This window comes from Malaclemys terrapin, chromosome 5 (assembly GCF_027887155.1).
Source record: "Malaclemys terrapin pileata isolate rMalTer1 chromosome 5, rMalTer1.hap1, whole genome shotgun sequence".
Taxonomy (NCBI): Eukaryota; Metazoa; Chordata; order Testudines; family Emydidae; genus Malaclemys; species Malaclemys terrapin.
In genome coordinates, this window is record NC_071509.1 from 56,194,148 (window position 1) to 56,220,560 (window position 26,413).

The 26,413-nt window shown below is 44.6% G+C and overlaps 1 protein-coding gene across 4 annotated transcripts in view; it reads left to right on the forward strand.

Moving 5' to 3' along the window:
• Window positions 1–26,413, forward strand: part of TUSC3 (tumor suppressor candidate 3) — a 312,072-nt gene that overhangs the window by 97,187 nt on the left and 188,472 nt on the right. For all 4 annotated transcript variants that reach the window (XR_008445222.1, XM_054030984.1, XM_054030985.1 and 1 more), the window contains exon 2: window positions 18,489–18,658. Coding sequence is in view for 3 of the 4 variants with exons in the window: in XM_054030984.1 (XP_053886959.1) it covers window positions 18,489–18,658 (170 nt within the window). In the remaining variant the exon portion in view is untranslated. The remainder of the gene's footprint in view (window positions 1–18,488; window positions 18,659–26,413) is intronic.

Here is a 26,413-nt window from a genome sequence, read left to right on the forward strand (position 1 = left end):
TAAAGTACTAAGACCCACTTCTTTACTTTGGAGCAGTTCTTGAGAGGGAGAGAAGCATTTGCAGTACTGATACAGTTGCTCTCAACACATAAAATTAACTTATACATATAACAGATTGTATTCTGCTAATATTGGTTACAGAGATTGACACAAAAGTTGTTACTTTCTGCTGCACGATGGCAGTTGCCGTTTGGAGGAATGGAAATGTAATCCTAGAAGTCTCATATTAGACTTTGACTTTTTTTGGTGCCAATCTAGTTACAATACCTCTGAAGTCAGCAAGCATATTTTAGTGCTAGGATTGATGTGGCAAACAATTCCAATCCTGGATTGCAGACAATAGGGAATAAAAAGTCAGTTCAGATAATACCAGTGACAGACTGCATTTTTTTGTGAAGAATAACCTTGTACAGAAATATATATGCTTCTTGTCTCTAAAGTTCCAAAATTCTCTCTTTTAGCAGTAATAGACTTTAAAAAGTGTGTGTCCAGAAAGAAGAAAGAGAGATGAAGAAAAATACTCTTTTAAGAGTAATGTCAGGCTTATTTGCATTTTGAGTTGTTGTCTAGTGCAGACTTGTAGAAATGAGAGGAAGCCGCTTTAGGCAGTAGCGGGAGCTTGCCCAGCTCTGGCACTCCAGCCGCAGAGCAGGGTCGGGGGCTAGCTCTGCTGTGCTCACTTGGCCCTCCTGCGGTGGAGTGGGGTTGGGGTGCGGGGGCTTCCAAGCCCGCAACTGTCAGAGCGGGGCAAGCCCTCACGCCTCGAACCCCGCATCATGCTCCCTGGCAGGAGCCCAAGGTGCAGCAGGGCAAGCCTCAAGCGTCAGGCAGGGGAGCAGCACGGGGGGAGTCAGGGGTGCAAATCTTTACGGGGCCCCCATTTTTCTGGGAGCCCCAGCCCAGAGCGTCTATTGCCAACCCTCCCCCCCCCCCCGCAAGGCCGCCTGGAAGGTGGGAGAGGCATAGTTGGCTCCTACCCCTCCACCCCAGTCCTTGCCCACCTCCCAAGTGTCCCCTCTTGCCTACACAACTCCTGTAATAGCGGGTCTCCGGTATACATCGTTTCGGTATCTGTGGTCCTTTTCAAGAACACAACCCTAATGTATACTGGGAACCTGCTGTACTATTTCTATTATGGATAATGTTAGTATTGAAAGTACAAGTTACCAGATGAACAAGCAAAGACAGAAAAGTTGAGGCAATATGCATTACTGTAAGTGTAGTTAAATCAACAATCTTTAATTTATTCATCCCACTTTGTCCATTTTGCCTCATAATTGATTTATTAATATAATACAGTCCATCAGTCATTCTCTTTCACTTAATATTTACTCTTGTTGGTGTAAGCAGAGTCAGGATGAGCTCTACCCTGACATCTGGTGGTGAATTATGGCGAGTGTGGAAAAGAACTCTAGGGGCTGATCTTGTTTGCATAGGCACACCCACTCGCCTGGCATGAAACAACAGCAACTCAAAGTGGTTACTTTGGCTGGTGTGGGATCCCCAGTTTTCTCTGTTATTGGGGCAGGAAGAATAAAGTTTTGTTACCCTGATTCTGTGACTCAAGGCCAGTGGAACTGTTGTATGACAGAAGGACTGAGTGAGTCCTTCACCATTACCTAAGTAGCACTTGCTTGACAAGGGGCATGGGTTACAAAACCCAGTGAATTGAGAGAGGATAGGGACAGGTATTTGTACCTGAGGGTATGGGCCCACCTCTGAGGGTTTGAAACACCAATTGCACTACCTCCTCTCTCCACTGTTGAATGTCAGAGCTAACTTTGATTCCTTTAGGCAGGGCCAGCTCCAGGCACCAGCCCACCACGCATGTGCTTGGGGCGGCGGCTGGAGGGGGGCAGCGCGGCGGGGCGCTCCTGCCCAAGAGCGGGGCCGCGACACTCTAAACTGTCATTCATTTTAAACATAAAAAAGCTGAAAATGATAAGTTATAGTTTGAATTACATATACTGTAGGTGGCAAAAGACCTATTAGACCATTTTGGCATCTTTAACCAATGAACCATTGTTCTTTACATTATATTTACTACTTCAATAATTGTCTACATGAATCATAATTCTTGGTAGATATGACCCATCTCAGTGTGTAAACTAGAATCTATAGCTAGCTGTGTCTTTTGGGTCCATGCTGACAGCCTCTGACATGAACTATATGAAAGAAGGGTGCAGTTCTAACCACGTCTCAATTCTTTGAGTGCCAATGTAGCGGGCTTGATTCCTCTAGTGGTGTCACATCTTTAGTTGGGTTTTCTTCCCACCTTGTTAGGAAATTTGGTACACAATTGTTAGCTAATTAGTGACTCTAAAGCCCTTTCTCTTGTTCCTCACAGTGCTACAGAAGTTGCTTGAAGCTAACACTGTTGGATTGTAACTTCCTTTTCCTCCCCTCTTACGGGGTTACCTGAGGCTAGAGTTATCAGTGATGTGGGAATAGGCAACATCTGCGTCTTGACATTGCCAGGCAACAGTAATGGAGGTGATAAACAAGTATCCTAGAACCATGTGGAGGAACTTTTGGTTGATATCTGAATCAGTTCTTCCAATCTGGAAGAGAGTGAATATTCCCTATTGGATTCCTCCAGTAGAATGTGAGGTGTGTGGGAGGGGAGACTTATTCTCAGATTGTCCCTGGTTCATTGATGTGGTGGTTATGGTGATGAAAGAAACTTTTGCCACCCCTAAAGACTAGGACAGACTTTTTAAACTTGGTGGACAGAGAGTTATACTTCAGTGAGATCTACTCAACTACTTTGCAAGATTGAGACCAGAGTGCTAAGTAATTTGCAGGATTGAGCCCTAATCTCATGAAAAGCCAATTTCATACGTGTTCCATTTTTGGAGAAACTCATGTCTAAAATGTAGAACTATTTTCCTCCTGATGTGTATCAGAGAATCTTGATCGGATGCTGATTTGAGTGATTTTTTTGTTTGTTTAGAAAAGGATGCATTATTGGTACAGAAATATGTATTAATCTATATCTTTAACATTGTAACAGATTGTAGCACTGACAGAAATGTTGAGCTTTTTTCCTTATTGGGGTACAGAAGTTGGCATTCATGCTGTTCATTCGTCTACAAAGTCTTGCACACCCTTACTGCTTCCTCCCCATTTATATTCATTACCCAATAAAACATGCTATTAAATTGTACATCGTCAGTGGCTTTAACCTCAGACTGCTGTACTGTAGCCATTAACCCTTTATAGAAGACTCAGGTTTTGGCATCACCAAAGTTTTGTTGTTGTTGTTGTTTTTAAGACAGGATTTCCCTTCCTCAGATGTGTATTCTGACTTTTAATAATTCATCTAAAATAATCTCACTGAGTTATGGATGTATAGCTAGCAAGTGCACAATAGAATTCTGTAAATCAATAAACTGGTTTAAATAAGGCCAAAGTCTTCACATACATGAATAGCATATTCCACTGAGGTCCTCCCATCACTCTTATAAAGAGAAAGATCAACTGTTTATATTTCTTGATCAGTGTAACAAGATACAGGTACTTTAATGGGTCAAAACAACAGATGCTCGTTCTTATTCCAAACAAGAAGGGGTGGAAGAAAAAGACTGTATCCAAAGCTTGCTGAAGCTAAACCCAAGGAAGACAAAGGTGATGCTGGTGGGCAGAGGAAGGTATTCTGAAGAGCTTGCAGCCATGTTGAATTCTCCACTGGCTGAAGATACCCACCCACCACTGATCAGTTCAGTCCATACTCTAGCAGTGCTCTTGGATTCCTAGGGGATGCTGAGCTTTTGCATAGCAGCATCCATGAGTAACAGTTTCTACCATCTCCGCTTGGCTAGGAGACTGTCCTATCCTGGTGGATGAAGACCTGGATTCATTTATTCATGCCTTTGTCACTTCTCTGCTGGATTATAGCAATTTAGTATACCTGGGCATGAAGATTTCAGCATTTAGGGAACTCTAACTAGTACAGAATGCTGGAATGTGTCTCCTCAGCACTCAGGCCACTGCAGACACATCCAATCTGTCCTCCGCTCACCACAGAGGCTTCCCATAGAATTTCAAATCAAGTACTTAAGTACTTGGTACTTATCTCAAAGTGGCCAAAGCCCATAATATCCAAAAGATTGTCTAAAGCTCAAAAGACAGACTGCTCAAGCTCAATGGACAAAGACTGCTGTCCACAATTATGCTATTCTGACACAATGGAACTTTCTAGAATAAGGAGAAAGCTAGCCTGTGCCAGGAGACAGAACTTCTCTGGGAGGCAGGGGTGCATGCGGACAGTTGAGATTGTGGAATGAACTGTCCCCAAGAACTAAAGACCATCACAAACCTTACCATTTTCTGCCCCAAGTCAAGGCACATTTCTTTGGTCTTGCCTTCTCTAATACACACATAGCAATGGATATCTTTGTGAGGATCGATGGGTCTCCAGGCAACCTTCCTATTCCAGCTGCCATCTGGCAGCTTGCTACTACCTGGTTGGCTGATGGCTAACAGAATCATAGCCCTACCAGAGGCACTGTCCACAAGAATCCTGCCTGGAGGAACACCCGGCCCCATTGATTTCTCCGGCTATTCTATTTAAGCTGTAAAGAGGCATAGGAAGTTGTCCATGCAGCTGAGTGAGTTTCTGGATGTCTGCTTCATTGGATCTTGCCTTCTTGACTAACTTCTGAGCCCTGGCTGCAAACTTTGCTCAATTCTCTGACTCTGATTCTGGCTCTGATTCTTGGCCCTGGCTTTGGCCTCTGATTCCATTTCTGACCTTTTGCTCCAATTTTTTAGACTCTGACTCCATCTTGCCCCTTGGTTCTGGTATCCGGCCTCTGGTTTTGATCTTCAGCTAAGTTTCCTGGTGCCTGACTCCTGCTCTGACCACGAGGCATGACCAGCACATGAAAAGATGGGCGTTGCCTTATCAAGTGGGGGGGTCAGTGCTAACGAGGCCAATTCAATCAGGGTGGAAGTGGCCCTTTCTCAAACACCCTCTTTTGGCCTTCAAAACAATCCCCCAACTTCACCAAGCTCATTGTCAGAAGCAAGCTCCCCACTGACTAGGACATCCCAACTCAGAGCAGTGCCAGACTCCGCCATAACAACAGATGCAAAACCTGCAGCCATATCTCCACTGCTATGATGATCAATACCCCCCACACCATACCTTTCAAGATGCCTGGGTCCTACACATGCCTGTCACAAGAAGTGGTGTACCTCATCCAGTGAATCACAGGCACCAATAACTATGTGGGTGAAACTAGACAATCCCTATGCTCTTGAATGAATATATGCAGAAGAATGATAAAAGACAAAAATCACTCTATCACCTATGGGCAGTGCTTAACTTCTAATGAAAGAGGTGCCAGATTCAAGCAATTAGGTGCCGGGGTTCAAACAATTTTTTTAATATTGATATCTGATGCAGCAAGCCCAGAGGTGCCAGGACTATGAACTACTAAGCCTAGAGGTGCTGGGTCTCAGTCCTGGCAAGCCCTGGCACAAATTAAGCACAATCCATGTGCGTACACTGTTCACAAAATGATCATTCCATATTTGACTTCTCTGTACTCATCCTCAAAGGAAACCTGCACAATATTTTCAAAAGACAAGCCTAACTCTGTTAGACATGAATCGTAATAGAATGAATACAGATATTGGTTTTATGTCTTGTTACAGTTGTCTGTAACCTACTGTCCTTTGTCCTGTGACTGCAGAGGTTTTAATTGCTCACATCTGAATGATTTCTTGCAACATGTGTTAACTCTTTATGCTTAACAATCTGTTTTACAATTTATTTTGCCGTGCCATTCTGATTACCTTTCCCAGACCAGAAGAAGAGCTCTGTGGTGCTTGAAAGCTTGCCTTTTTCACCAACAGAATTTGGTCCAATAAAATATATTACCTGACCCTTTTTGGCTCTCTCACATCCTGGGACCAGTTGGGTACAACGACATTGCATCTAATGAAGTGGGTTCTATCCCACGCAAGCTTATGCCCAAATAAATTTGTTAGTCTCTAAGGTGCCACAAGGACTCCTTGTTGTTTTTATTTTTTAATCTGAGTCAGAACAGCCCACAGTAGGGATACTTGGAACTAGACTGCTGCCTTTTCAAACAGTGCCCTTGCCAACTGTTAGAATCGGATTATATATATATTAAAAAAAAAAAAAATCAGCAGGGCATTTCCTGTTAGTGCTTTCTGTCAGCAATTACCCCACTACCTTTTTCCTTACAGGACACTGCCACTTTTCAGGAAGAGGAATTTATTCATGAGAGACACAATTTACACAGGACATTTTTAATCCATGAAATATTAATTCTCTAAAACCTCTTTGCTTATGAGTAATTTTTTCCAACTGGAAAGAACCTAAACCGATTAAGGTGTTCTCCTTACATAATAAGTAAGAGAGTCATGGCAGTTTGGTCTTGTCATAGCACAAAAAAATTCTTCTAATGGTTTTGTGGAAATTATACAGATTTCCTGAAGCATGAAATCACCAAAGTGGGTCCCAACAGTAGCAGCATGTGTCAAAACACTTATTTTTCCTTAAGTGGAAATGTTTAACTGTCTGAGCCCAGTGACAGAAAAGTAGATGTCACTTTCAGCACATGATCTGAAGTCAAAGCTATAAGCATAACCTGAAATATGTCTGACTTCCAGAGCTTAAGTGGTCAGACTTTAAAATATAAAGTTAAAATGAAAACTCAGTTAAGCACATACTGTAAATAGGCTTTTAGATAACTAAAAAAAAGCCTTCTTCAGTTTTTGAAATCCTTCTAGCACTTCCTAGGTTGCTTTTGAGATCAGATATCAGAGTCACAGGAAGATCTTTTGTATCAGCGATGTTATGAAAAGAGATATCTTGGGATAGCAATAAACCAGAAAGTGCCAGGATTTTATTAATAAGAAGTGTCTCAGAACCCTGGGTGAAATTCTGGCCCCCTTGAAATCAGCAGGGGTTTTCACTGATTTCAATGGAGCAGGTTATCACTCCATATACTGAATGAAAGTCTTATTTTTTAGGAGAGTTGGAATCCTTCAGTGTCATTGAAGCAGATTGCAAAGTCATAGTTGTTTCTGGTTTTTAGAATAGTGTACTTGCAGTAAGTTTTCTGGTAGATTTTAAAAATAAACCCACTAACGACTAAGCAAGTTTCAAAGAATGCACCATTATATATGTCCAGCTTGATACTGTGGTTTTTTACCTGGGCGATTTGAAAATATCAAGGAAGCTGTGCCTTAGTTAGGTCATTTCTAGTTTGGCAGGAATAGTTACTAGGGTCTGTGCAGATGATATTTGTTTCTCGTGTTTCTGGTAGTCAAGAAGCCTACAGTCTTCTGCTATTGCTCTCAGAGATCTGTAAAGTATCAGTAAGGGGTCTCTACCCGTTTTGCTGGAAGCAAATTCCTTTATGTCTCTGGGAGCCACACAGGACAAAAAGGAATCTATTGTTGCTATGTGAAAACTTGAAAATCTTTCTATCCTTTCATTAGTTTCTACAGACTTCATCTCTTAGCTTCAGTGAATGTAGCATGGAGAAATCATATTTTCTATGCTGCTGTTAGTTCATCTCTTACATTTTTATTGAACATTACTACTGGAACATCATCCAAAACTGGTAGATCTTTTGAAATAGAAATCAGATATTTCCTACCTGTAAACTGTTTAATTCAGATCTTACAATTTGAACCATGCCCTGTATTGACTAAACTTAGCAGAGGATAGGTTTCTTTTTAATCTATTCTGTTTGTTTCTCTCAGGGAAGAACTCCAATAGTTCCTCCATGTAAGCAAAATAGCAAATATTTCTTTTGGCAGGAAAATTCTTTTTATTAATTTGTTCATTTGCATGCCTATGATGAACAGAAATGTAAATCCGTCAAGAACCTATCCTTCAGACTGGTGTCTCTAAATCACATAACACCATTTTATAGGCATGAACATTTCCTTTTGTTTTCAGGACTTAACAGGGTGAAAATAAATTTGATGTATTAAATTACTGATTCAGGATTTGTGGTGATAGAAACATCTTTCAGTATTTACTCTTCAAAATTACTAGCTGTAAACTTTACTCGCCACCCATGCAAAGTAAAAGACTTCAGACCCCAACTACTGTATATCCAGGACTATATTCTGTACTAATTTACAATTCATGCAACCTCCTTGATTGTAGAGGTTGAAGCCTATGGAGTTACACTTGATGTAGATCAGTGCAGGATTTTGGCTGTTATTGATTGGCAATAATAAAGCCCAAATAGTTTTGCTTTGGCAAATAAAAACATAAGGAAAATCAACAAAGGTATATTGCATTAGGGCTGTGTACTTTCTTCTTTGCCAGAGTATAGAACCTAGATGAATTTCAGCATAGACTGGATAGGTGGCTGCCCTATTTATTTACACTGCTGGAAAAGGCCAGACAGCCAGAGGTCTCTGTTCTGGGACATTATTCCTGGAAGTATGGCTGTAGAAAGCGAGAATACAAGCTCTCCTTCATGAGTGTGCTGGCATAGACTCCTGTTGTTGAAGTGTACCTGAGGCCATAGACAGCAGTCACATTTGGTTGCACAAGTGTGTGCTTCCATCTGCCTTTTGACTGAGAATATAAACAGCCCTGCCCCACCTAACATTTCGCAGTTCATCTCTATCTTGAAAAGCCAAGTGATAGTGGGGAAGTTGGGGTGATCAATATAGCTTTATGAGGGTAACCCTATTTGGAGAGCAGGAGTTCTGAAAGATAGCTAACCCCTTTTATGCCTTCATTAGTACACCTCCATAGAATCCCACTGATGTATCCCACAGTATCCTCCTAAATGGGGAGTGCTGAGGAGCCCTGTTAGTTAAATAATGGTTGAAATACCACACTCCTAAATGGCCGAATTGGGAGTGACAGTATTAATACTGACAAGTTTCAGAGTGGTAGCCGTGTTATTCTCCATCACTTGTGGCACCTTAGAGACTAACACATTTATTTGAGCATTAGCTTTCATGGGCTAAAGCCCACTTCATCAGAGGCATACAGTGGAAAATACAGTAGGAAGATATATATATATATATATATACAGAGAACATGAAAAAATGAGCGTTGTCATACCAACTCTAATGAGACTAATCGAATAAGGTGGGCTATTAGCAGGAGAGAAAAAAAAAAACTTTTGTAGTGATTATCAGGATGGCCCATTTCAAAGAGTTGCCAAGAAGGTGTGAGCAACAGTAGGGAGAAAATTAGCATGGGGAAATAGTTTAGTTTGTGTAATGACTCATTCACTCCCAGTCTTTACTCAAGCCTAATTTAATGGTGTCCATTTTGCAAATTAATTCCAGTTCTGCAGTTTCTCGTTGGAGTCTGTTTTTGAAGTTTTTTTTGTTGAATAATTGCGACTTTTAGGTCTGTAATAGAGTGACCAGGGAGGTTGAAGTGTTCTCCTACTGGTTTTTGAATGTTATAATTCTTGATGTCTGATTTGTGTCCATTTATTCTTTTGTGTAGAGACTGTCTGGTTTGGCAAATGTACACGGCAGAGGGGCATTGCTGGCACATGATGGCATATATCACATTGGTAGATGTGCAGGTGAACAAGCCTCTGATAGCGTGTCTGATGTGATTAGGTCCTATGATGGTGTCCCTTGAAAAGATATGTGGACAGATTTGGCAATGGGCTTTAGGAAAGCCAGCATCGTCTCCATTTTAGGGATGGGGAAATTAAGACTTACCCAAGGTCACGTAGCAGGTCAGGTCAGTGGCAGAGTCTGGAATAGAATCCATGTCTTCTGACTTCAGTCTTGTGCCCTCTGCACTGAATTATGTTGGCTGAAAAAGATAGGGACTGAGCTCCTTTAAACTGCCAAGGGCACATTCTGTAAATTCTGCAGAAGTGAGCTCAGCTCTATGGAACAGTGCAGGCAGTGCACACTGTAATCCAATTAACTTCCCTGTGAAGAAAACTAGAGAGCATGAGGCAGATGCAGGCAGGTCCCAATGGGACGGGGAGAAAGAAAACAAAACACTGGATGCTGGCAGAAATACAGAATTTCATGACATCTTAAAAAACTGCCAGATACTGTGGTCATGGAATCTGACTCTTATGTGGGCTTGAGTGGGCACAGTTGGATATTCACATCTGAGCTATTGCTTTGAGCTCTTTGCAGACTTAGGGCTGCTCTACACTGGAAATTTACATCAGCATAGCTACATCTCTCCAGGGACATTCTCATCCCTTAGGCCTGGTCTACACTAGGCGTTTATGTCGAAGTTAGCGCCGTTACATCGAATTAACCCTGCACCCGTCCACACTGCGATGCTATTTAGTTCGACATAGAGGTCTCTTTAATTCGACTTCTGTACTCCTCCCTGACGAGAGGAGTAGCGCTAAATTCGACATGGCCATGTCGAATTAGGCTAGGTGTGGATGGAAATCGACGCTAATAGCTCCGGGAGCTATCCCACAGTGCACCACTCTGTTGACGCTCTGGACAGCAGTACGAGCTCGGATGCTCTGACCAGCCACACAGGAAAAGCCCCGGAAAATTTGAATTTGAATTCCTTTTCCTGTCTGGCCAGTTGAATCTCATTTCCTGTCTGGACATCGTGGCGATCACAGCAGCACTGGCAACGATGCAGAGCTCTCCAGCAGTGATGGCCGTGCAGTCTGTGAATAGAAAGAGGGCCCCAGCATGGACTGATCGGGAAGTCTTGGATCTCATCGCTGTGTGGGGCGATGAGTCCGTGCTTTCTGAGCTGCGCTCCAAGAAACGGAATGCAAAGATCTATGAGAAGATCTCAAAAGACATGTCAGAGAGAGGATACAGCCGGGATGCAACGCAGTGCCGCGTGAAAATCAAGGAGCTGAGACCTCATCAGGGTGATGTCACCCATGGTGACCTGCTTTGAATTAGGTAGGGGAATGTTAGTGTTGGGACTGCTTGCTCGTTCCTTTACAGAACTGTAACCGCTGGTTTGCAGCCACGCGGTGGAGGCGGGAGAGGGGCTGCCGAAAGGGATCGTTCCCGGGGACAGCCGCGAGGGGGTGGGACAGGGGCAGAGTTCCCACTTGCCGGATTGCTGGCAGCAGGGACTGACATTGCTTTAAATGTGAAATGAGGCCAGTGGTAATATAAAAGTTTTAAACTGGCACAAGTCTACGGCTTACCATGTCTGCCTGCAACAGAAATTCCGTTGTGCTGCCCCGCTTCTCAAATGTGCTGTGGAAGACCCCAGGCACTGAATGCGAAGGCCGAGAATTCGACCTTGTGCTGAGTGCGCATGTGATAGGTGCTGTGCATGGTCTTGTTCACAGAGAAAGACTATGTTCTTTGTTCACAACTACATTTATCGTTCTGAGGAATTCACTCCCTTTTTCCCATTCCCACAGCCACATCTGCGACTGTCTCACAACCTAGCCTGGCATCACACTCCCAGAGGCTAGCGAAGATTAGGCATAGGAAGAAGAGGACACGGGAGGACATGTTCTCTGAACTTATGGCCTGTTCCCAAGCCCAGGCAGCACAGCAGACCCAGTGGCGGGAGAAATTGACCCAAATGCAGCAAGCAAACATGGATCGGGAGGAGAGGTGGCGGCAGGAAGACCAGCAGGCGACTCAAACGCTGCTTGGACTACTGAGGGAGCAAACAGACACGCTCCGGCGCCTTGTGGATGTTCTGCAGGAACGGAGGCAGGAGGACAGAGCCCCGCTGCAGTCCATCTCTAACCGCCCTCCCCCGCCACCAAGTCCCATACCCACCTCACCCAAAGTGCAAAGAAGGAGAGGCGGCAGAGTCCCTGCTAACTCTCACTCCACCCCTGCAGAGAGCTCTAGTAGCAGAAGGCTCTCATTCCCCAAAACTTGAAAAGTTCTTTCCTTCCCGCCTGACACAAGCCCCCGTCCAAGTTTCACCTCCCAGTTCCATGTGTAGTTGATAATAAAAAATAAGTTTCTGTTAACTACTGTTTCAATGATGTTCTTTTGGAGGAGGAGGGGAAAGGGGGTTGGTAATTGGACAGGACAGTCGCCTTTGGCAGGGTACATAGGCGGGGGCAGGCACAGCAGCAGGGCACATACACAGTGCAGTGATGCAGTGACTAGTTACCCTGGTTAGTCTGGGAGGTTGTTTTCATGTTATGTGGTGGGGGGTGGGTTGCTCTGTGACTTTGTGGCGGGGGAGGGCAGTTACAGATCTTAAGCGGCGGTCCTTATGCAGGATCACAGAGCCACGCAGCAGGGGATCTGTAACCGTCCTCCCTCTGCCACAAAGTCACATAGCCCCCCCATACACACAGTCCCGATCAGGAGGGGTGACAGGCTCCGTTGAAACAACCATCCCACCGCAGCGGAGCCCGTCAATCCTTGAGTTTAGAAGCTTCATTCGCGTCACTACACTACACCCGCTCCGCACCACAGTCTGCGTCCCAGTTTTAAAAAATTCCCGCGAAAACAGTATTAAAGAAAACGGTGTGCATTAACAAAGTAGAACTATTTTTATTTCGAAACGTGTGTTGGAAGGGGGTGAAGGGGGTATGTAACTGGGTAGGATAGTCAACATTAACTGGGTAAAGAAACGGGGGCAGGTACAGCTTCTCTGTACACAAACTTAAAAGTCACAGGTTACCCTGCTCACTCAGGAACTTTGCTTTCAAAGCCTCCCGGATGCACAGCGCTTCCCACTGTTCTCTTCTAATCGCCCGGCTGTCTGGCTGTGCATAATCAGCAGCCAGGCTATTTTCCTCAACCTCCCACCCCACCATAAAGGTCTCCCCCTTGCTCTCACAAAGATTGTGGAGCACACAGCAAGCTGCTATAACAATGGGGATATTGGTTTCGCTGAGATCACAGCGAGTCAGTAAGCTTCTCCATCTCCCCTTGAGACGGCCAAAAGCACACTCCACCACCATTCTGCACTTGCTCAGCCGGTAGTTGAAGAGTTCTTTTTCAGTGTCCAGGGCGCCAGTATAGGGCTTCATGAGCCAGGGCATTAGCGGGTAGGCTGGGTCCCCGAGGATGACTATAGGCATCTCCACATCCCCAACAGTTATTTTGTGGTCCGGGAAGTAAATACCTTGTTGCAGCCGTCTAAACAGACCAGAGTTCCTGAAAACACGAGCGTCATGAACCTTGTCCGGCCATCTGACGTAGATGTTGGTAAAACGTCCCCTGTGGTCCACCAGTGCTTGCAGCACCATGGAAAAATAGCCCTTTCGGTTAATGTACTGGGTGGCCTGGTGGTCCGGTGCCAGGATAGGGATGTGAGTTCCATCTATGGCCCCACCGCAGTTTGGGAATCCCATCGCTGCGAAGCCATCTATGATCGCCTCCACGTTTCCCAGGGTCACTACCTTTGGCAGCAGTACATCAACGATTGCCTTGGCTACTTGCATCACAATAACCCCCACGGTAGATTTGCCCACCCCAAACTGGTTCGCGACAGACCGGTAGCTGTCTGGCGTTGCAAGCTTCCAGAGGGCTATGGCCACTCGCTTCTGTACACTCAGTGCAGCTCGCAACCGGGTGTCATTGCGCTTCAGGGCAGGGGACAGCAACTCACAAAGTTCCAGGAAAGTTCCCTTCCGCATGCGAAAGTTTCGCAGCCACTGGGATTCATCCCAGACCTGCAGCACTATGCGGTCCCACCACTCAGTGCTTGTTTCCCGTGCCCAAAATCGCCGTTCCACAGCATCAACATGACCCATTGCCATTGTGATGTCCTCGGCGCTGGGTCCCCTGCTTTCTGAGAGGTCTGTGCTACTCTCAGACTTCAGGACATCACCGCGGTGCCGTAGCCTCCTCGCCTGACTTTTCTGCATCTGCCTCAGGGAAACCTGTATGATAAGCTGCGAGGCGTTGAGAGCGGCCACAACTGCAGCGATGGTCGCAGCGTGCTCCATGCTCGCAGTGCTGTGGCATCCGCGCTGTCAATGACTGGAAAAGTGCGCGAACTGATTTCCCGCCGGCGCTTTCAGGGAGGGAGGGCGGGAGTGATGGACGGATGACGACAGTTACCCAAAAGCACCCTGGACACATTTTGTTACCCAGAAGGCATTGCCGGCTACACCCAGAATTCCAATGGGCAGAGGGGACTGCGGGAACTGTGGGATAGCTGACCATAGTGCACCGCTTCGAATGTCGACGCTTTCAACGTTAGTGTGGACTCACAAAGTCGAATTACTGTCCTTAGTGTGGACACACACGTTCGACTTTGCAATATCGATTCCAAAAATTCGATGCAAGTAAATTCGAACTACTCTCGTAGTGTAGACAAGGCCCAAGAGACATAACTATGTTGACCTAACCCCCAGTTCAGAGAGCACTAGGTAGATGGAAGAATTCTTCTGTCAAGCTAGCTACTGCCTCCTGGGAAGGTGGATTAACTACAGCATTTGAAGTGTAGACATAGCCCTAGGCAAGTGACACTGCATCAATTCACACTCAGGCCTTAGCTACTCTGGCGCTGTACAGCACTGCAACTTGCTGCGCTAAGGGGTGTGTAAAGCGCCAGTGTAATCAGCGCCTGCAGCGCTGCAAGCTACTCCCCTTGGAGAGGTGGAGTAAATACAGCGCTGCGAGAGCTCTCTCGCAGCGCTGGTGGCGCGACTACACGGCAGCGCTGTGAATTCCCAAGTGTAGCCAGGGCCTCAGTCTGGAAAACATTTATTTTCACAACTGCTAGCAATGCTTTTTTTAAATAAAAGTTCAAATTCTGGAACACTATTATGCAGAATAGCATGGATGCCATGGCAAACTGCAGACATGGAGTTGAAGAATAGGTGGGCGCTGATTGTAGGGGTCACTAAGAGCACTGCTTAATAAACAATCTTGTCTGGGCAGTATTATTTGACTGCTGTTGTATGTCTTTTGAAGGGATGCTTATTTGTAATGACTGTTAATTGCTACATGTGCTCAATGAAAATACATGCATATTACAAACACAAAACTACATTAAAAAGGGCATTAAAGATGCAAAGTCAAGCATTTAAAAGTTAGAAAATGCCAGAATTAAAGTTGCGTATGTAGTCTTCATTCACCCACCTTGTGAATGCACATGCATTATTATATAGTCTTTAATTACAAGATCACATCATATTTTTTTTACATAAGGACCACTGCCTCCATCAGTAGAGCCATGCGCGGATATAAATTTATATCCATGGATATAAATCAGTATCCACAAAACTGCAGGGCTTTCCGGGAACTGCAGCGGTGGAAGGAGCAGAACTTGGGGCTGCTGCTCCCAGTAGCCAGTGCCCCGCGCCAGCAGCTTTTCTGGCATGGCCGTACTGCCCCCAAACAGGAGACACAGACAGCTGCATGGAAGGGATGAGGGCAGGGCTGTGGTACAGCTGTGCCAGAGAAACTGCTGGCGCGGGGTGCTGGCTCCTGGGAGTAGTGGCCCCATGTTCTGCTCCTTTTGCCGCTGTGGGTCCTGGGAGAGGCCTGCGGTTCCACGGATACCGATTTATATCCGGCGATATCTGCATCTGCGAATATAAATGTGTATCTGTGCAGGCCTCTATCCATCAGTTTACAGGATGGATGATGCTCAATTAATGAGCAACTATTCAATATTTAGTTTTCTCTTTGTTCAGTGTATCGACCAAAGCATTATTTACTACACGCTATTCAAACCCTGCTCTGGAGACAGAATTATTAAATACTTCATGGGCTTTTCTGTGGTGCTCATCTGCGTAGCAACTGAGTGCTTCACAATATTCATTTTTCTTCAACACCACTGTGAGATGAGGAGGTGGTATTATCTCAATTTTACAGTGGGGAGCTGAGGCACAGAGAGATTGTTTAAAAGTATCCACTAATTTTGGTTGCCTAATTTGAGACACCTAGGACCTGATTTTTCAGAGTATTTAGCATTATATAATCTTTTACATGTTCAAAGCACAGTAACAATTGACTTCAATTGCAGGGTTCAGTACTTCTTCAAATCAGACACTAAGGCTTCAAGTCAGGCGCCTAGAAAATTAGGAACACAAAATTAGTGATCATCTGTGAAAAGTTTGAGTTAAGTGATTTGTCCAGCATCACACAGCAACTCTGTGGCCAGAGGCAGGAATAGAATCAAATTCCCCAGAAAAGCATTCAGCTTCCTTAATCATTAGACCATCTTTTCTCTTCCTGCACTGAGAAGTGTGTTGCCTGTCTCATTCACTACACATCTTCCAACTTATGCCACAAATGAGGCAGGGGTCCTACCAACATCCTCCTTTACTCAACGCTGCCAGCATGGGCGAATTGAGAACACAAGAGAGAGAGACTGCCTTCACTCAGTTCTGATACCCAGCCTCAGCCCACTCCGCAGCAGCTCTGCAATTGCAGGGAAAATCGTGCTCTGTCAGGTTCTGGAGCAAGCTCAATGCCAACTGATTCTTCAGGAAATACAGCTGCAAATCTTTAATAAATCTAATGAGCATGTGCAAACTGCAATTTTTAAGAGGCTTATAACTTGCTAAATTTAGGTGAATTATTGGGAAAATGCACATTCTTGACATAAATGTCACTGCCTGCCAAATTTCACATCCCTTCTCCAAAGCATGGAGATGCTAGAGCTTCTCAAAAGAGACCACCAGAATTTTTCAAAGTGGGGGGAAAAATGTGTTTTGTTCATAGCCTCATTCTCAGAAGTGGCTGAACTGTTCTGGCTAAATTTTCCAAGACGTCAGCCCGAGGCAGGCCAATGCAATGGGAAATTTCAGCCTGAATGATAAAGTTTAGCAAAGTTATAAGCAACTGAAACCTGGGTCTTGTAGGAAATGTTGGGCAAACTTAATAATAGACTATGATACTGTCGTATTAATTTAGATGGAACATAGGGTCCCAAAGATGACATAACCCAATTACTCACTGTCCAACATTAAATAGTGTTAAGCAAGGTTCAGGGTTTAGTTTACAGGAACCTCATCCTCCTTAGTACCACGGCAAACACCATTAAAATCATTGAAACCTTTTATTAAAGATAAAGAAAAGAAGGACAAACAATTAAAGCATTTGAAATGTAAAGTATTAAATAAGGCTTTCATTTTAACAGTATTTCTTGTTCCCTTTCCCTTTAGCTGGAGAGAGTTTTTAATAGGACACATCCTTTGTTTGACAGTTTCTTAGGTGGCATTAAAGATGGCAATAACTCAATAACTGTCCTTCTGGTGGAAAAGAGAAGTTAGTTTCAATGGCCTGGAGCCGTTGTTGATAAAGTCCAATCCCATTTCATCCCAGGTGATGTTTGGGATTCATCTGGAGCCAGTGGAGGTGGTGATGTCATCTAGGTGCCTTTCTGGCCTGTTCTGGATGGGGCATCTCTCAGGATCAAGATAATGAAGGCCTGGGGTCTCAGGAGTTCGTGAGGATGGCAGCTATGATGGCGAAACTTGCTCCAATAGCCAGTTTTTCTCCCCACAGTATTTTTTTAAGGACTCACAAAGGAATGGTGGGTGAAATAACTCGTCTCTTTATTACTTTGTCCACCAATTAGGCCTAGTTTCTGACAGACTAATTCTGGTTCACTGATTTCTGGTTCCACACTTCTGTTGTTTGCCAAGTATGCAGGAGCGCCGCCAGCTTTTCTGCTGCCCTAGGCAGCAGGTCCCGCCGCCGAAATACTGCCGCAGTTGCCGCCCCCCAAACTGTAGTGCCCTAGGCAACCGCTTAGGTCACCTAATGGGTTGCGCCGGCCCTGCAAGTATGATCTTAACACAGTCCTTAAATGAGTTCATTAGGCCTTTTGGTTTGGTTAATTCAGCTTCTCTGTCTCCTTTTTGTACCTTTTCCCATCAACATTTGTTGTTATAGGTTTTTGTGACATCTAATGAACTTTCACATACTTTTTACAATTGAGCTCACAATTAGGGTAAATTTTTAAGACCAATTACTACCACAGTACCAATCCTGTCTACAATAAAATACCAATGCTTATTAGTAAGTATAACTTAAATGCAGTGGCAATATGGTAGACACTTTATAAGGAAATCCTGTCTTTTTTTCTGCTTTTATTTAAACTAATTATTGTGTTATGAAAAAGATATAACTGTTTTTCTGGCTCTTCCAGCTCCATTTTTCTTTTAATTTGAGATCTGAATGGCCGTGATTGTGCTGCTATGACTTGACTGTTACATAACAAACGTAACATAATGCTATATTCTGATTTTTTTCTTTGTGCAGACGTGTGAAACAATCTTACTTGCAATGGAAATTGATGACATGTATTGTATGCTAAGAAGGCCATACAAGTGTCTCTTCCTCTAGACACAGATACCTGTATAATAGTGCTGTACTCACCAGAATTTGAAATAAAATGTTTTCCTGAAGTAGTAACTTACAAGTCTGCTTTAATCAGTTTAATTTTTTTCAAACCAAATTCAGTTATATTTGTAAAAAATCTTTAACTCAATTGCTGTTAAAAGTAGATAGAATAAGGGTCAAATTCTTCTATTGGGTATGTTCAAACAAGGGCAGAATTTAGCCCCATGGTGCTTGTATTTAACATGCCTCCTCCTTGTATTTGATTACAGAATCTGTTAGCGGAAAAGGTGGAACAGCTTATGGAATGGAGCTCAAGGCGCTCAGTCATCCGCATGAATGGAGACAAATTCAGAAGATTTGTGAAGGCCCCACCTCGTAACTACTCTGTGATTGTAATGTTCACAGCTCTCCAGCCACAGAGACAATGTTCTGTTTGCAGGTAATTTATATCCTATGAAACAGATTCTTCTGCTCTTCTTTTCCCCTTCCTCCGCACAATGCTCAATTAACTATGTTTTAATTGATGTACAATATAACTGTTATTGTTCTAGCTTGGGTCCTGGGGAGATAGATAAATACCTCTCTGTCTTGTGGGTGCTTACCATAGTATCGTCCTTCTGTGATACATTTTCTACCTCTGATACATCTTATGCATGTTGTCAATTTTTTTATTAATTTTCACTATTTAAGAGCTTCTACTTAAATTAATAATTGATGCAAGGCTTTCTTTTCATTCTTTAAAATTATCTTTTTTATTCCCAGTAAGTGTCTGTTGCCAGTTAGCCGTTGTAATGGTTCTTGAGCACTCAGGACTGTGAGTCACCTTGTTTCCCCCGCCGCCAACGTGAGGGAGTCTTTCTTGTGATAGCTAGATATCAGCTTCCTAACACCACTAGCCTTTCAGCCCCTCAGGTGCTCTCCTCTGGGCTATGCCATCACTAACTTTGTCTTGCAGGTTAACAATATAGGTACATGCCCATTTCTAAATCTCTTTGAATCGTTCCCCCCATGATATCCAGCCCCTGACGCTGGCTACTCTCATAAATTCCAGATCCTTTGCCTCCAAAAGTGCAGGGTAGCCCCATTTACCAGTTTTACCTTAAACCCCCACTCCTGTAAATCGTGCAGCACTTATGATAAAAGAAAGAAATATTTTGTTAAGAAAGAATAAATATTTAAGTAGAAACAAGAGAGAGTAGTGGAAACAACAGGTTGCAATACAAAACAAAATCACAAAACATGAATCTGGGTCTACACTTACCAGTAGTTACCTTTCCTATGTAATAAAATAGATTTTCCCCCCACCCCCCAAGTTCAATCTGTTGCAGAGCTGGCTGGTTTCACAAGAGCCAGGATCGAAATGTTAATGAAAGCCCCACACTCCTTTAGGGGTTTCCTCAGTGAATGGATCAAGACTGCATCTACCTACCCTTTGTCTCTATTCATAGCCTACGTGATCTCCTGCCAGCTATAATGTCCCTTTTTACTGCCAAGTGGTTGAGATCATTTGCAATTGTCTTTGATGGTTTCCCATTGACTGTTCTGAGATGTGGCAAGGGTAGACAATAGAACCTTGCATTACCTCACTGGCTGATTTAGAGAGAGGTGACAGTTCCCTCTTGCTTGAATGAGTCATCTCTGAGGCACATTATCTCCTGGTGACTAATTTCTACTCCAAGGCCATAAAGCACATTTTCAATATAAATACATTAAATATTACCCATACATATATCTCACAATGGTTAAGAATCTTGGCAAATTGAGAGTTTTCTGTAGATACCTTACATGTTACTCTTTATGAATAAATATCCTGTAAAGCATGTGCTTGTTGCATTGAGTTAGCTCCCAAGTGAAAATTGTTTGCAAATAACAGGGGCTTTTTACCAAATAGTCTCTATGTCACAGCCTCATTTCTCTATAAATAAATACTGTGATAGGTGCGATTAATTTGGATTTACCATTTCAGAATGGGATTATGGGGGTCCAACGCTCTGATACAAGAGTGAAGCTATTCCTTTGTTTCATGACTGTGCAGTTCTCCTATGCTGTCTAACATCTTTCCCAATGCGAGAAGGCTTGGAGGTGCCTAGTATAGCACAACGGCTTTTACGTTGCATCTTCAGTTACAGGGCTATAAAATTCTCCAATCCAGAATCTCTCTCTAAGGCCCCAATTTGCTTTAAAATGTGACTAAGTATGTGAACAGTCCCTTTGAAGTCAACATAACTGTTCACATGCTTAATGTTAAGCATGTGATTAAGTACCTTGCTGAATCAGAACCTGAGCCAATACAAAAACAACAAGGAGTCCTTGTGGCACCTTAGAGACTAACAGGTTTATTTGGGCATAAGCTTTTGTGGGCTAGAACACACTTCATCCGATGCATGAAGTGAAAAATACAGGAGCAGGTATAAATACATTAATGGATGGGGGTTGCTTTTCCAAGTGTGAGTTCAGTCTAACAAGATAAATCAATTAACAGCAGGATACCAAGGGAGGAAAAATAACTTTTGAAGTGGTAAGAGAGTGGCCCATTACAGACAGTTGACAAGAAGGTGTGAGTAACAGTAGGGTGAAATTAAGTTTAGAAAACTCCTCACTGCTCAAGATAGTTAAGACCACAGCAGATTGTGAAGAACTTCAAAAAAGATCTCACAAAACTAAGTGATTGGGCAACAAAATGGCAAATGAAATTTAATGTGGATAAATGTACAGTAATGCACATTGGAAAAAATAACCCCAACTATACATACAATATGCTGGGGGCTAATTTAGCCACAACTAATCAGGAAAGAGATCTTGGAGTCATTGTGGATAGTTCTCTGAAGACATCCATGCAGTGTGCAGCGGCAGTCAAAAAAGCAAACAGGATGTTAGGAATCATTGAAGAAGGGATGGAGAATAAGACAGAATATCTTATCACCCTTATATAAATCCATTGTACGCCCACATCTTGGATACTATGTACAGATGTGGCATTAGAAAAGGTTCAGAGAAGGGCAACTAAAATGATTAGGGGTTTGGAACGAGTCCCATATGAGGAGAGATTAAAGAGGCTAGGACTTTTCAGCTTGGAAAAGAGGCGACTAAGGGGGGATATGATAGAAGTATATAAAATCATGAGTGGTGTGGAGAAAGTGAATAAGGAAAAGTTATTTACTTGTTCCCATAATATAAGAACTAGGGACCACAAAATGAAATTAATGGGCAGCAGCTTTAAAACAAATAAAAGGAAGTTCTTCTTCACACAGTGCACAGTCAACTTGTGGAACTCCTTGCCTGAGGAGTTTGTGAAGGCTAGGACTATAACAGGGTTTAAAAGAAAAAAGATAAATTCATGGAGGTTAAGTCCATTAATGGCTATTATCCACGATGAGTAAGGAATGGTGTCCCTAGCCTCTGTTTGTCAGAGGGTGGAGATGGATGGCAGGAGAGAGATCACTTGATCATTACCTGTTAGGTTCAGTCCCTCTGGGGCACGTGCCATTGGCCACTGTCGGCAGACAGGATACTGAGCTGGATGGACCTTTGGTTTGATCCAGTATGGCCATTCTTATTTTCTTAAGTTCATAGTGCTGTCTGCTATGGCCTGTCTCCCTCTTGCCCCTGAGTTCACCCCTGACCCCCCTATGCTGGAACAGGAAAGTTCTTCAAGTGATTTTATGTTCATGTAGATGTGTATGCACCTCATGCATGGTTGTTGGAGATTTTTCCCTCATGAGTACTGATAGGAGCAGTGTGAGCCCTCTCTAGTGCCTTGTGCCTCTACATGTATGTATAAAGGGCCGTACTGCCCCTGACCTCCCCTGCCCAGAAGATCCTTCCTACCGCCAGTGACGGTGGTTGTTGGAGCTACAATCTTTGCATCTGCAAGCCTTCCCTCTTTAAAATGCATATTGCCCGTAGTGTTAGTCTAGTGTAGTGCAACGTTTCTCAAATGTGGCCACGATAGCTGCATGCAGCCACCAGGGGCTTTTTGTGCGGCCATGACCACCTCCTGGGTGGTGATGGGGGTGGGGGGCAAAGCACTGCCTCTGGAGAGAGGTGGGGCACAATGCTGCAGGAGTAAGGTGAGTTTTTGATCCACATTGTGGGGTAGCGGGGAGGAGGTTTGGGAAGCAGGCTCCAGTGGCGGGACTTCAGGAACCTGGCCCTGTGACCCCGAGCTCTGATCATGGGGCACCAGGTACTGCCATCCCTCTCTACCCCTCCCGCACCCGCCGGCTCTGGACACATGGCCCTGGCCTCTGGCCCCTGGTTCCAGCAACGTGGCAGCAGGCGCTGGCTCCCAGCTCCGGTCCCGGGCTACAGCCATGCAGTGGCAGGCGCTGTCTACAAGCGCTGATCCCCAGCCCCAGCTGCACGGCAGCAGGCTCCAAGCACAGGGCTTTGGGTGCCAACCCCTGGCTCTGGCCACAGGGCAGCAGGTGCTGACGCCCAGCTCTGGCCGTGGAGCTTCAGTCAGCCTCTGGCCCCCAGCTACAGCATGCAGTGATGGGCACTGGACCCGGGCTCCAGCCACACGGCCCTAGACCCTGGTGCTGATCCCCATGCACTGAGCTCTGAGCTCTGGCTGTCCGGCAGCAGGCTCCGATCCCTGGTTCCCAGCTCCGGGTTCCAGCCGCGGGCACTGAGCCCCATCCCTGGCCACATAGCAGCAGACACCAGACCCTGGCTCTGGCCATGCAACAGTGGGGCTCATCACCCACCCCCATCGCCCCTGGCTTCTGCTACCTCCCATGGCCCTGTATCCATTCCCCCGCACCCTCAGGACCCTGCTGCCTTCTTGGCCTCGCATCCACATCCGTCCCCCCATTGCCCTGGGCCCCTGCTGCCTCCCCCAGCCTCACATCCGTCCCCCCATTGCCCCGGGCCCCTGCTGCCTCCCCCAGTCTCACATCCGTCCCCCCATTGCCCCAGGCCCCTGCTGCCTCCCTCAGCCTCACATCCATCCTCCCCATTGCCCCAGATCCATCCCACCAGAGTGTCTGGCCCCTGCTGCCTCCCCCTTCGCCCCCCTCCCCCCCGCATCCAGGATATAATGGGTCCTGGGGCTTGCTGAGAAAAGTGATATTAACAAACATGCAAGTATCACTTTTCCCAGCAGACTTACTAACTATCTGTGAGAAGTGATACATATATGTTTGTTAATGTCACTTATCACTTTTCATGGCCTCCCAGGTAGCTAATGCATGTTCTGTGATATTAACAAAGATACAAATATCACTTTTCACAGCAAGCCGCAGGATCCACTAAGCACTTGATGGGGGGGGTGGGGTGCCGGAAGGGGAGGCAGTATTATTTTTGTTATTGAGTCTTCCAAAAAACCCTACAAATATACATTACAATGATTTAGATATGGATCTGTGCATATTTAATTGCTTTTCCTAAAATTAATTAAGTATTTTAAGGAAAAAAGTGTTAGTGCAGCCACCAGTGAAAGTTGGTGGCCGCACTCTGAGGCCACTAAAAAATTTATTGCGAGAACCCCTGTGTATATGTAAATACATACATATAAGAATAAGTTTAGAATAGTATTTCTCTAGAGTGGGGTTCACAGTTTTTCGTTGAGTACCGGGCTCAGTACCAGACTAATGCCTCATTCTCCTGGCTGCCAGACACAAGTACCTGCTTATGGAGTCTGTGCTTCACCCACCGTAGGAACCTTCCCACTTGGAACAGGTACTGAGTACATCTGAGTCAGTTAGGAGTGTTCCCCCTCTTCTGACAGTCCAGATGCATATCCTCATTGCTGGTATCTAAAAAGAGACTACATAAGTCTCCCAAAGACTTGGTACTGGGGCCTTCAAAGTCTATGGTGAAGGCACTGAGCTGAGGTAAGGACTCGGGTGTGCACTCAAGGAAGATGCACCCCCAGACAGAGTTCACAAGCCAGATGGGATTGCTGATTCCAAAACCCAGGAAGGGTTTCCCCTTCTGTGAAAATTGCATGCATCTAAGTTTCTCTGGACCCACTGTCCCAGGCAGTCTTCTCTTTCACTGCCCCTTAACAGTGCCACTTCTCCAGTGACTGGTAGGAGAACCCAAGTCCACCCTCTGCACTGGGTTCTAGCCCAGGGACCCTACAATAAGCAGGGCCGTCTTCAGGCACTAGCGAAGGAAGCAGGTGCTTGGGGCGGTCAATGGAAAGGGGCAGCACGTCTGGGTCTTTGGCGGCAATTCGGCGGCGGGTCCCTCAGTCCCTGGGAGCGAAGGATCTTCCGCTGAATTGCCACAGAAGAATGAAGCGGTGTGTTTGAGCTGCCGCCAAAGTGCCGTCAATCGCCTTTTTTTCCCCCCCGCTTCGCCACTTGGGGCAGCAAAACAGCTGGAGCCAGCCCTGACAATAAGCAGTCAAGGTTTGCACCAGGGCTGGCACCAGCCCAGCAAGCAGCTGCTTGGGGCGGCCAAGGGGAAGGGGCGGCACGTCGGGCTGTTCGGTGGCAATTCGGTGGCGGGTCCCTCTCGGAGGGAAGCACCTGCCGCCGAATTCCTGCCGAAGAAGAAAGCGGCATGGTGGAGCTGCTACCGGAGTGCCGCCAATCGCAATAGCGATCGCGGCTTTTTTTCTTTTTTTTTTTTTCCCGCCGCTTGGGGCGGCAAAAACCCTGGAGCCAGTCCTGGTTTGCACAGTCCTGAACTTTCCTGATGTATCCCTGAGCTACTTCCTACCTTGTGTTTTCTTACGCTGAGGGTGACTGCAAACCCTCTCTCTCTCTGTAGCCCCTCTTCTACTCTCAGCTCCTGGATATACAAGCCCCTCTAGGGCCTGTATAGCTGAGCTTCCTCTTTAATTAGCCCTCATTACTCTCTGGCTCCTCCTCCAGGTGCAACCTAGGTGGTTAATTGGCCCACCTAGGCTCGTTAACCCCTTCAGGTCTTGTGTGGGGTGGACATCAGGATCCATCTGGTGATTTTGTTTCCTCCTCAATATCAGCAAAGATATAGCACAGGGGTTCTTAAACTGGCGGTCTGGACCCCTCAGGGGGTCGTGAGGTTATTACATGAGAAGTCGTGAGCTGTCAGCCTCCACCCCAAACACTGCTTTTCCTGCAGCATTTATAATGGTGTTAAATATATAAAAATGTGTTTGGCTTGCTATGTAAAAGGGGTCACCAGTACAAAACCACAGGTATATAGCAGAAGTACAAAGTTCTCTCTTAAAAGGGCCAGTGTAGTCATCATTACATGGAATAGCAGGGAATTAACTCCTTCATGTTGTTTTTTGTGTACATCTATGAGCCTTTTTGTACTGCCTTTAAAATAATATAAACATTGTTTCTTAACAATGACAATCTCATTTACAACTTTATATTGTTTACTGAGGTGGAAAAATGCTTAGAAACTTCATCCTGCAATGTGCCAGTCTAGGCATTTAAGTATATAGCAATTGTAAATCTTTAAAATAATCCTGGAAGGAAAAAAAATCAACATATTGCTTTTAGTTAAATTGTTTTAAGCAGATGTGAAATTGAGACCCAGTCCTGCCACATGGAATAATGTGAATTTAATGAAGTTGATCATATGGCACATAAAACTATTATCAGAAAATTGACATTTCTCAAATCAATGGTTAATTAATGGGCAGGAGAACTGTAAGTATGTACAGAATTTGAATGCATGAATTACTTTTTTGTTAGCTACTCAGTATACACTTTGTGAAGAATCTATTTTTGCTTTAAGCAACTTAATGAGTAATGTTCTTTGATATTCTTCTATTTAGGATTTAAATTAACTGTCACTCATCAAAAGATTTTCAAAATGAATGCACACCAAAAATCAATGTGATATTTCAAGTATAAAGTAGCACCAACACTGAAATATTTAACTTTTTACTACTATGACTAATAATCTCTAGCAAAGTATGAGAGGGGTAGCCGTGTTAGTCTGGATGCATCCGACGAAGTGGGCATTCACCCACGAAAGCTTATGCTCCAATACATCTGTTAGTCTTAAAGGTGCCACAGGACTCTCTGTTGCTAATCTCTAGCAAAGTTATACATTCCATTTTTCCATTTTGAATCACATAAACTATGGTATTATAAAGCTGTTTCTGTCCACTCTCTGTGCTCGTTAGATTTATCTACTGTCTCCGTATTTTTCTCTATCTGCTGTTTCTTTCAATCATGTCTACCGCAATATTAAGGCATCTAAAGATATGTCAGCACTAGAAATGCTGTGCTATACTGTAGAC